A 12,624-nucleotide genomic window follows, 5' to 3' on the forward strand; every position below is an offset into this window, starting at 1 on the left:
GACTAATAGACATGATGAAGTACATTGGAAAAGTTTATCAAAGAGGACTAAATGAACACATCATAACTGCCAACCAGTTACAAAAAGTTTCAGACTTGTCCACGTGGCGTTTCTTTCGAAAAATAGACTGCAAGCTAAAGCAATGACTAGCTACACCAACCAAAATGATTTGATTTGCTTTTTCAGTTCTAATTTATTTTTTTGTTCTATATTTTTTGTAAAAATTAAAATGTGCAATACCAGTTATAAATGATTTTTTCTCAGCTCATTAGTCCTGAGTCTTATTCGTCTGTCACATGAGTTAAATCTGGACCGATGGCTTATGTACCAGAAAGGATGGAGAATATCTTTAATGTGCATTTGCTCTGTTGTTTTGTTTTGACTTGAAGTAGACCTGCACTATGAGTAATTTTAGAGTCATACAGCTGTTAAACAAACATCTGCCAGTTCAAACTGAGTTTAGTAGATGTGTAAAATCTCTAACTTCTGCTAAGATGGAGCAAAATCACTCACAAAATCTAAAAATGGCACTGTTACAGCCTCCACTGCACTCACCCAGCATGTTACTGCCTCACTGCAGTCCTCCAATTATACTCTGCAAAGGGAGGGAAGATATCTAGGTGATCTTTGTCACCAGTCTTATGAAACATGACCTCATTACACCTGGTACAATGACATCAGAAGCACCTTAAACAAAGCGCATGATTCAAATTTAGTCCTCGGAAGGTCTGATTACAACAAAAAAAGATTTGCTCAACCTCTGAACAATTATGCCCTCTCTGAGCAAGCTGCACTAATGAATGAGCGTGACGCTGCATCCAGAATAGCCCAGAGGAAAGTGATGTCGCTGTCCTGACACATGACGTTCGCCTCTTTAGACGCAGACTGGTGTGTGATGTATTTGATCTCTGCTCGTTCATGGCATATGCAGCAAACAAGGCACATCCAAGTTTCTACTTTCTACTGATTCAAGTCCCCAAGTGAAGTATTTGCCAAGCATTGATAATGATGTTCAAGTGCACATAAACCAATTCTTTATGATAATCTTGTGACAATCTGGTGTCTATAGGTCATTAGCAAACAGGAACCAGTGATGGAAGTTAAACTACAAAAAAGGGAGGAAGCAGAGCAGGCTGAGTCATCCGGTAAGAAAGCCAAAGAACTATGAGACAAAAACAGACCTCAGAGGAGGAGACCCACAAGCACCCGGGCGAGAAATACAGCACACACACACACACACACACACACACACACACACACACACACAGAATAACTTAGACAAGTACAGTTGAAGGTCCCAAATAAAAAAGCAGGATGATTCATCACTGAGATATTCTCTGCATATTTTATAAAACAGAAATAAACAGTGCAGCAAAGTGATCGATACATTTAAACAAATAGGCTTCATACAGTTTTCCCCACATTAATTTGTATTCATCCAGCAGTTATGGATAATACATCAGGTAGTCTACTGTTTGCCTTTTGGTACCTGTAAAATAAAACCTGACGCACACACACTCGCGCGCGTTCACACTTGCAATCTTTCATAACCAGATGTAACAACGTCTTATGTGAGTGTGTGTGTGTGCGTGTGCTCCACATGTGAAGTACACACTACAGATTTATTTCGGGGCTCTAAAAGTGAGTCTCCCCCTCTATAAATAGGATGGACTGGATCTGGATGCGGGGGCGCGCGCCTCGCAGTCCTTTTGCAGGTCACCTGTGAGATCTATTTTTAGATTCCAGCGCAGCTTACCGCACGTGCGATTGGCGACAGGTTGATAGGTTGCGCAACGGCGGCTGCTATGTGCGCGCGTGAAATCATTCATGAATGTCATTCATTGAAAAAGATTTCATTGAGCTTTTTGAAGATCGTCCTTTTGTAAGTTGTGCAGAGGGAGAGGAAGCAGCGGTCCTCGCTCACACGCCATTGTTCAGCTCTTCGAAGAGCGCATTTCTAGCGTCTGACAGATGCTGGTGTTTGATGGTCATGCAGGTTGAACATGCTCTATTTTCTAGGATAACCAAAAAATCTACAGTTTGATTTAAATCACACTAACAAAACACCAAATCACCGAGTATTGTCCGGATTTCGCCTGTGTGATCCTTCAGTGACTGTCCATCGAAAAAGAATATAGAATATGACCTGGACATGGTTTAAAAATTGTACATAATGATGCAAAAAGCTTATCCCCTCTAGTCTATTTATCTGAGAGGATGTGATCTCAAAATGCCAGAGCTCTTGTCTGAACACGACAAAACAACATGATATTGCAGAGGAGGAACTGGGTGTGCGGCATTAACTGAAAAAAAAATAAAATCAAAGGGAAATCTATAAGCAGATTTTGTGCAGGTCCATGCATTCATCGCTGCCCTCAGCTACTCGGTTTGCTGTTCATTCATAAAAGGCAATGTTTAACAGCCTCATCGTCCATGTCAGCCTCCTGTATCATGCTGTGTTCATCCTGCAGACCAGGCGAGCATCATCAACCTCACATGTTTTGAATGTTGACAGAGTAATGCAGTTTCTTATCACAAGCACCTGCGGTGTTCACTGACAGCTCCGGACAAACAGGCTCTGACGGGTAGCCTAAATCTGCTGCCAGACACATAAACACAGAGACCTATTTCGCATGCAGCACAGTCTTCCAATTCCTCCCCCCTCATGCTCTTCCTGTACCCCCTCCTCCTCCTCCTCCTCCTCCAATACACCGGAGTCCGGTGACTCCGTTTACGTTTTACGGTTGCTCCGCCCCTTACTCGGTTTTGTCCAAATCGGGCTTTTTGCGTCGCCGGAGCTCCCGATTTTTGCCCTACGTCATCACTGAGTAGAGGGAAGAGCTGACGTCGAGGAAGAGTCACCGAAAGGAGAGGGCACACGGGAGGGAGGGGTAGAGAGTTTCACCATTGCAAACACTGATATGAAACACATCGGCCCCCTTCTTCTCCACCCCCCTCCCTCCCTTTTACGTCGGTGTTGGTGCGTTGGGAGCCCCCCTACTCCGGCGGAGTCCCAGGCTATATAAGTGACCTGCGAGCAGAGTCCCTCAACCAGATTCACGGGTTCGGGACTTCGGTGCGAAAGACGGCGAACACAACCGCCGATTCACCTGCACTCCGAGAGGGGGGACAAACATCCATCAGCCGGCCAGCATCCGAGCTGGACGCTGTGGCGGAACTAAAGCGGACGGAGACAGGACAAGAGGAGGTTTTTTAACCTTACTCTGCAATAACACAAAGAATTGAGATGTCACTCCAATAACACACCTCAGAGATTCTTTTTCCACTTTTGCAACCTGTCTCTAAACTGATCTCGGAGACAAGGTTTCTCGACTCTGCCGAGGCACGAGACTTTTGACCAACAACACCTGTCCAGCTGACATCTGAAGGAATTTCGATACTTCACATCCGCAGCAACCGGCCACAATGTACCGCTCAACCAAAGGAGCATCCAAGGCTCGACGGGACCAGATCAACGCTGAGATCCGGCACCTGAAGGACTTGTTGCCCATTTCCGATGCAGATAAAGCGCGGCTATCATACCTGCACATCATGTCTCTTGCCTGCATGTACACCAGGAAATTCGTCTTCTTCCATCAAGGTAAGGAATGGATGAAAACGACCTGTTGATATGAACTGCTGCAGAGACAGTGTTCACAGTAGGTGAATCAACAAGTGTTTCAGTGACACTGCGAGCACTGTTCTTGATAAAAATATCATTTTCATTTTTGTGTGAATATGGAAGCTGTGGGTCTTTATTAAATTTAAACAAACATTATAAAGCATTCAAAATCACAGTTAGTGGCTGTCCGTGGTGCTGAATTGCTTTAGCGCCTTATAGACAGCATTAACGCTGTCCATGGTGCTGAAACACACTGCGGACTCTGCTTTCATCAAGGCTCACATCATCAATCCTTCAAAGATATTTCGCGTTTGATAACCAGGTTGGCTTTTTTTCCCAGAGGCGGGAAGTACTTCTGGTGCTGAGGAGAGCGCAGGGTTTCTGTCTTTCCACGAGCTGACCGAGTTAATGCAGGCACTACCTGGCTTTCTGATGCTGCTGACGGGGGAAGGGAAGCTCCTGTACCTGTCAGACAGCGTTTCTGAGCACCTCGGACACTCCATGGTGAGTCCAGACAAAGCAGATTTATTTCAATGTAAATACAGGAATACTTGAGTTCACCTGAGGCTTAATGAATCACGTTCCTTATTCGATTTTTGTTTTCAGGTGGATCTTGTGGCACAGGGGGACAGTGTGTACGATATTATTGATGCCTCAGACCATTTAATCATGAGGAGCAACCTGTCAGCCTCCACGGCAGTCGAGATGGGTAAGGCAACATGTAAAAAATAAAATTACCAAGTTCGACACCTCCCTCTCCCAAGGTGCAGATTTATAAAACCCTCCTCTCCTCTCGACAGATCGTCTCTTCCGTTGTCGTTTCAACACCTCCAAGTCTGTGCGGAGGCAGAGTGCTGGGAACAAGCTGGTCCTGATCCGAGCTCGCTGCCTCTCTCCCCCTACCACTTCTACTACCCCCAGCTCCTACTGGACCTCAAACCCAGTCTGGGTGTGTTTCTGCTCACCTTTGGAGCCTCACCCAACCCGCTCTGGCCCCGGGGCAGAGAGGGAGTCAACCTCTACCCCTCCTTTGGCTGAGAGTAACCTGTTCCTGGCCTGTTTCTACTCCCAGCACAGCCGGGACATGAGGGTCCAGGCTGCTCAGGACAGGTGAGCTCCAGATCAGCTCTATCTGTTGCTTTGTAACAGAACAGTGTCATAATCTGTGTGTGATGTAACTTTGGGGTGAAGTATTATGCCACTTACACATCTCCACCCACTTCCCTGCAGTGTAAGCGCGTATCTGGGCTTTGATGTGACAGCTTTACGCTCGCGCTCCTGGTACAGCCTCCTCCACCCACAGGATCTGTCACATGCCTCCGCTCAGCACCGCAGCCTATGTAAGTGTACTCTTCACACATACAGTTACTACCATACTACCAATGCCCACACACTTACACAGTTACACACAGTTACACACACACTGTGCCCACTAACACATCCACACAGTGATAAAACACAGTTATGATTAATAAGAAGAGGATGATGCCAACTTGTGCTGTGACTTTTTCTCCACAGTGAGAGAAGGAGGAGAGGGTAGAGCAGAGATGGTGGTGCGTGTGCAGGCTCTAGACCAGTCGTGGGTTTGGCTCTACATGGTGCTTCAGCTGCAGCCTGGAGAAATCCCCATCAGCAGCAACAACTACATCATCAGGTATTTCCTGCTTTTTTTAAACCACACACCACTCATCAGTTTGGAAGTGAAGTTAGCTTTAAACAACACACCCCTAACACTGTCTCTCCTTTGTTTCTGCCCTCAGTGAGTCAGAGGCTTGGTCAGTGCGTCAACAGCTCAGCTCAGAGCAGACCCAGCTGACCCTGGTTCTGAGTGCTGGTACATCTCAGCAGGAAGGTCTGAGCCTCCAGTCTCCAGAGACCCTGTCCAGCCCAGACCAAGTCTTCACCCCTGGCAGCAGTGGCCTCTCTGCCCAGTCCTTTGACTTCAGCACTGCCGGCTGCAGCGTGGGCTCCTCCGATGAACCCCGGAGCTCCTCTGTTGAAGCTATGCAGCTAGAAGGAGACCCCCGCTCCAGCATCTCCTCTCTGGAGGAGGAGAGCTTCTTTCAGCAGCACCCAACAGAAAGCCCCTCCGCTGCCTCCTCCCCGACCCCGGTCACAGTTGAGACAGTGGCTGACTTAGACTTTTTGACCCAGAACATCCTCCTGCCGCCCTCCTTCCAGCTCGAACCTCCCCTGCCAGCTCTGCCCTTACCCCTCCCCCCAGTCCCCACCTCACAGGCTCAGCAGACCAAAGAGTTTGTGTGCACACCTCCCTACACCCCCCAGATCGGTGGGCCTGCCTTCCCGTTTGGTGAACCCCTCTTCAGCTTCGACCCCACTGGCACCACCACTCCTCCTCCTTCTGCTACAACAGCGAGTGCCACCACCTCGATGGCCCCTTCAGCTTCCCCCTCAGCTCCTCCAACCACTGCCTCCAGCCCTGCTCCTCCCTCCACTCTGTCTGCTAAACTCCCCCTTGCTCTCCCAACAGACTTCTTGTTCCCCATCGAGTCCTGCAGCGGCTCTCTGTACGAGAAACTGCCCCCCACCCCTGATAGCCCCGGAGATGGTGACTGCACAGTGATGACCCTGCCTGAGGTCCGGGGTCCCCTCTATGTAGATGTACCACTCGGGCCCCTCCAGTGTCCCCCTGAGGGCCTCCTCACCCCAGAGGCCTCCCCTGGCAAACAGCCCTGCCTCTCTTTCTTCTCCCTGGAGAGAGAGCGGGAGAAGGAGCGGGCAGAGATCTCCCTCCTTGCTCAACACATCAGCTCCTTGGCAGAGGGATTCTACTTGGATCCCCTACTGTCCAAACTCTCTCCTCCCTCCATGTCCCCCTCCTCCTCCCCTCCCTCCCCCTTTCTGTCTCCCCCCACAGACACCACAGATGTAGATTCAGTCCACATGCTCAGGGAGTTTTACTCCATCAAAGCATGGAGAGGTCTGGACTTTCCAATCTTCCTCGATGATGATGCCTCTCTGTTTGAAGAGAGCGTCTTAGAAACCATCCTCCAAGACGACTTCGCTCTTCCTCAGCCCGCCAGCCTCCCCTCCCCATGCCCGTCAACCTCCCCCTCCACCTCCCCGCTGCCCAACCCTTCAAGCCCGATCTCTCCTCAGACCCCTGTGCACTGGCACCAACCCTCCCAGTATGAGGGAGTGGGCCACTTCTGTAGCGTCCAATCGGCGCGTTGTAACTCCATGGCCGGGTGCGGGGCGACCGTGGCTGCTGAGGCCGGGGCCAAGGTGGAAGGGGAGGGGCTAGTGGAGGAAGCCATGGAGATTGAGGTGGTGTCATCTCCTGTGTCCTCCTGCTCCTCCATCCCAGCTTCTCCTCCCCTCATCCTCACCGCCTCCCCCGGCCCAGCCACCTCCTCGCCCATCGTCTCGCCCTCGCCCGCTGTGACTTGCACTCAGTCCCTCCTGGAGGAACTGGCCGTCCTGGAACCCATGTTTGGGGCAGGTGCCTCGATCGCCCCTGGCTTAGGGCAACAACCTGAGTTGTATCAACTCCAATGTCATCCATCGCCACAGTGCTTCCACAAAGGTGAGGATCTGTCTCTGGCTCCTTCATTTTAACATCATTCCTCCAAAATAGAAGCAAACATTTTTAAAAAGACACCACTAACTTCTTCTTTCTTTCTTGTGTTTGTCTTTCAGATGGGAGTGGAAGTGTTCCTCCGTTCTAAAATAAGTCTGTGACTTACTTCATTAAGTATGGCATATTGTCATATTTTGTGGAGCCCCTTTTACTGCAAAGTAAAAAATAATTAAGTGTATAAATATACATAATGTATATACAACTTAAGGACTTTAACTCCTACATGTCTCCTCAGAACAAAGATTGGCTTTATTTTTGTTCAGTCATTAATCTGTAAACTTCTACAAACCTGGTGCAACATTACCATGTTGGTGTGACCACATGGACCCATAACTGACTGGGTTTTGAGTCCATGTGGTGTCTTTCAGCTTCTCTGTAACATGAGCTTCAGATATGATCAGACAGAGAATCCTATCTGAACGTGTTACGCGCTGTTTTACCTCCAGACGCGCATTTGTATTCACTCGTAGTGAAAATCTGTTGTGAACAAAAAATCTTGCTATTTCAATAAGGAGATGACGTCTAGCACTTTTGCCTGTAATGCAGCAACGCAAACCCAAACCTCAAACGTATTGGAAGTCAAATGTTTACAATTTTTATACATCCTTAGGATGAGCACTATCTGTTTTCCAAATTCAAAGAGATTTCCTGCCACAGAGCCAGCACAGCTCTGGTTTAAAAGCACCTTATTTTCCTCACAGCCTTCAAGGCAACTTCAAAACTTAGAAATAGAAAATCAACTTCAAACCAGAGATACTTTGAGCTTTGAGTTTGCTGCTTCAAACCTTTAACTTTTCATATTTATCGCTCCATCTAAAATCTTGTGTATCAATGTGATGTGCAAACAAAAAAAGAACATGTGCAAGAGACGCCGGCAGGTGAAGATCTCCAGAATGTTAAAAAAAGGTGTCTGTTCCTTTTACGAGATGTTTCACTGAACAAGAGATCGTCTGGAAGTTTGCCGGAGCTCTGATCATGCCACAAACACACCGCTTTCGTCGTACTGTACATTAGACTCTGAATGTGGGCTCTTCAGGTCCCTCCTGGTCCTGGGGACAGTCAGCTGGATACTGTTGCAGCATCAATATTTGCAATGCTGGCAGCTTATAGCGGCTCCTGTGTGCCTGAAACGGCCCCGACCTGCTGAACTCTGAACTCTTTCTCCTGTCCATCACACATGGACTTTTACATCGTTGCTCCACTGGAGCGCGGTGAAGCGAGGCACAATTGACTATGTGAATGAGCGATTCTTCTTTTTTGAGAGGGGTTAGACTACACAAAGTTTTGTTTTAAAAAATGAAAATAGGGATGGGGTGCTATTTCTATTCAGTTACCAAGCGACACGGGTTGAGAATGGTACTATTCCCATGGTGTCGACATGCTCACGTAGAGTTGTCTACGGTCAAGTAAAGGATTGATTCCTACGTTCTAGCTATTCAAGGCTAAGTTAATATACATGTGTAAAATTACTATATTGTATGTGTGATATTTGAAAAAAGATTTAATTGCATATGCATTATGTCTGTGGATATAGGCATATGATCTTTTCAGAAAGGTTGTACACATTTGTACATTTGTATGAAATTGTTATTGGCCTGTATATATGAGAAAGAGATTTTTATTGCATAAGATGGAATATATTCTAAACATCTTACTTACTGCAGAATGGACATTGTGGACCAGTGTTCTATTGTGTTGCTTATAAGTGTATTTGGTTGTCATACAAATGCATTTATAATAAAGTGCACTTAATGCGGCTGATGCGTCTGTGTCGTCACAGTCAAGCCCCTTGTTCCTCCTCCTCAGCTCCACCATCATCATCAGCATCATCATCCCACCATCCCTGCCTCCTCTTCTCCTCCCTCCCCACTCTCTCCTCTGTTTCTTCCCCTGGAGCGAGATTCGCTCAGCAACAGCACTGACGCACACACATGACGAGACAGAATGAGACACTATCTGACTCAGACTGACGCACACACTTGGCATCGAGGTTTTTTTGCGTGAGAGCGTGTGCACGCAGCCCACTTATGATGATGCACGCACACACATAATAGTAGGCATATGACCCCCCTCCTCTTTCCACCGCCACCCCTCTTTACAAATCACAGTAGCCCACATTCACTGGGTGTACCTGCGAGTGTGTCAGCACTTGGTGTGGTGTAAGACTCCATATATAGGCATTCCTGCTCCAGAGCTGTGACTGAAGCAGCCTCCGTCTATTCTCAGCCTCCATTCAGAAGGAGCGGGAAGGGGAGGGCTGGAGAGAGGGGGAAGACAAAGAAAGAGAGAGGGGAGGCTAAAATTAGAGGTACAGTAAAGAGGGATGTGGAACAAACTGAAGCTCTGACGCCACAGGAAGGAAAGGAGAACACTATCAGAGGAGAAATTTACCGAATATCAATCTTTTTTGTGAAATCTGAAAAATAGAAAATGAGTTTTACACATTCAGACTTGATGGGATGCTTCTGTCACGTCCCACCACTTACACCACATCATATAAAATCCAGACCCTTGTGTGTGTACTGAGGACACAGATCATTCTGCTGATTTCCTGCAGGCGCTCATTTTGTTCTGTCACTAGCTGCTGCAGTCTCTGTGATGGAGTGAAGACAAGCTGAGAGGGAAGAGCTGCACAGCTGACTGCTGCTATCTTGTGGGAAAGAGCAGGACTGCAACACTGAGGAGTAGGGATGGGTACCTTTCACATAAAAAACGATATGGTACCGATGCCCGGTGCCACGCAATCGGTACCGGTACTCAACGGTACCAATTTTTGATACTTTTTTGCGCTCATTTGGTAAAAAAATATATCAATTTGTTTAATGGTATATTTTTTGTATTATATTTTTTTATTTTTGTTTTTCAATTTGACATAAATTCTCTTTAATATAAAAGCTTGTAATGCTGTGTCCATGTCCAGCATGGAAAATTGCCTACTCTTCCACTCCCTCATAGTCACAAAGATGCATTTAGGTACCTAAACATAGTACCTTTTGATTTTTCGTGAATCAGTACCCAGTAATTTTGACAGATTTTGGTCGGTACCTATAAAAGTACCTAATTCGGTACCCACCCCTACTGAGGAGCAGATTGTATGGATGTGGGTTGAGCAAGGAGCCATGTAAGAAAAGGGCAGGTGTAAGGGCAAATAGAGAACAAAGGTTACATGAGAGAAGAGTGTGGATAGGTTTACAGTCTTCAGACAGTACTCACATTTCTGTCCATATGGACCCTGAAGACACCTGCTCTGCCTTTGAACAACCCAGTTCCTCTTGCCAAAGCTGTGGTGGTGACAGCACAGCACAAAGATGGATATTTAGACGACTGTATTTTTTGTTAGGGGGGAAAAAGTACTAAAATATTTTACTAAAGCACAAGAACAGTTACTTTAATGAATTGTTGCTTAAGAAGATGTGCCACTCTACAAATCTATTCAATAAACAGTCAAAAGTGCCTTTTTAAAAGACTGAGTACTTATTTGTCAATTTAGGGGTAAGGGAGGCCGAAAAGATGTAACACAGATATGAACTTTAAATCATATTGCATATCATATCCTATTCTGACACAACACATGTTTAGGTTGAAGTTTCTGAATATTTCTATCTCATCTTTATAGTTCACTTTTTAATTGGTCCCCCTTCATCAATTTGTTGTGAGGAGGAACATGAGCATGTTGGTTTTTAAACACTGGAGAACAGTGGTTTGTAAACACACTGTTGATCCACAGCTTGAATCCTTTATTTCTGCTCTTTACTTTTTTTTTTTTTACTCAGGGTTGGTTTGCACACTTTTTAAAATTCTAGTGTGAATTGCTCATCGTGAAATGATCTTTCAATAGTCATTCCTACAAGCCTAAGATCATGTTGACTTGAAATATGTAACCTTTTCATTGTCCAACTGAAATTTCATGCTAGCATCGAGGCTAACAACCGTGGAACAACTAGTTAGCAAGCTAATAACAATCTAAGCTAACAGCTTTCTCTTAACACTTTTCAAGGGTAACGGTTGTTTAGTCATAAAGCCGTTGTGTAAAAGCCAAGAAGAAAATACTTAAGTGCTGAATTTTCACAATTACAAATGGAAAATACAAGAAGTCTTCTCACCTCATGTTCAACTGTCAAACTCCAGAAAAAAACGTCGGTGAGCTGTGATCAATTCCGGAAATTTTCAAACCGCAATATGTGAACCAATCCCGTTCTCCTCTAATGAAGAATGTAGTTTCCCACAAAAAAAGGAATGAAGTACAAATAAACAAGCACCTTGATTAAGTAACTTAAGTAAATATCATAAGTTATTCCCACACCTGACTCTATTAGCTCGTTCATTATTTACTGCATAAATCAGCAAAACTTCCAGGTTTCTTTGACCTCTTAACCAAGACAAAAGGAGCTGAGCTTAGAGCTTGATTTAGAAACAATGAGGTTAATTAAATTCCTCCACTGCCAGGATTGAAGAGCTGAATTTTTGATTTGAGCAGAATGAGGTTTTCACTTCAGGTGTGGGTTTCTTCACAGCCTGTTTGGAGATTGGGGAACACAGACAGTGACCAGAACATATTGAAGTTACAGGTTGATACAGTTCCAGACTGGTTACACAGAAAGTGAACTGACCCTTTCACAACAACTTTTTCTGGCCCAGCAGGATGTGTAGCCTGGTGAAGGAAAACTCGCTCATTCTGATTTCACAGGGAAGAAAAACTAAGGACTGTCATTTCTGATTACTCAGTCATTACTTTTATTAATCAAGTAAAAGCCCAAAACCTGAGATACATTAATGCCAGACTCAAGTCCAGTGTCAAAGGGACTTTCAATAAACTTCAAGTTTCTGACTCATCAGATAAATAAAGAAAAGCTTTAAACATGTTTAGCTTGGTGTGGGGAGCAGGGGCCCCATACAGAGGCTGTTGGCCCTCTGCATTGGTTTTATGATTGTTTTCTAGTTCTGGCATGAATTGGCACACTCATTCCTCATCTACCTGCATTTTCATACAGCCATCTTTTCAAATTAAAGGCACGTGCTCCAATTCAAATCTTAAAAATTATCAACTGTATTATCAATATTCAATTTTTGTGTATTGCATGACACTTAAGCAGGCTAAATTATAACCTTAGTCCAACACTATTGTTTTTGTTCACATGTCTTATTGTTATAAATAAAAGGATTAAGAAATTGTTTTGCATAAAAAAATAATTTGGCTGAAAATTTGTCCATAGTTCTGCTTAAACCCAAGAAATTAAAGAGTTCTGAGAGTTCTTTGCCAAGACATTTGTCAAGACAGGAAAAGCCAAACTGGAAGGGATGAGAATTGGAGACTGGAAAAACTACTAGTGTATAACAATAGTGACTACAGCTGCTTAAAACACACAGAAAGATGTACTATGTAATCTGCTTTGTGTGTGTG

At 45.3% G+C, this 12,624-nt stretch overlaps 1 protein-coding gene across 1 annotated transcript; it reads left to right on the forward strand.

Annotated features, from left to right (window-relative positions):
* Positions 1-3,066: 3,066 nt before the first annotated feature.
* On the forward strand, positions 3,067-8,889 carry npas4a (neuronal PAS domain protein 4a). Its single transcript, XM_074673336.1, has 8 exons — positions 3,067-3,601; positions 3,963-4,126; positions 4,229-4,331; positions 4,423-4,732; positions 4,853-4,962; positions 5,141-5,276; positions 5,383-7,169; positions 7,283-8,889. Exons 1-8 carry the CDS (start codon positions 3,427-3,429, stop codon positions 7,309-7,311), a joined length of 2,814 nt encoding a protein of 937 aa, XP_074529437.1. The 5' UTR covers positions 3,067-3,426; the 3' UTR covers positions 7,312-8,889.
* The last annotated feature ends 3,735 nt before the right edge of the window (positions 8,890-12,624 follow it).

The sequence above is a fragment of the Halichoeres trimaculatus genome, unplaced genomic scaffold (genome assembly GCF_033239565.1).
Source record: "Halichoeres trimaculatus isolate MK-OKI-2021-1 unplaced genomic scaffold, fHalTri1.1 fHalTri1_scaffold_7, whole genome shotgun sequence".
NCBI lineage: Eukaryota > Metazoa > Chordata > Actinopteri > Labriformes > Labridae > Halichoeres > Halichoeres trimaculatus.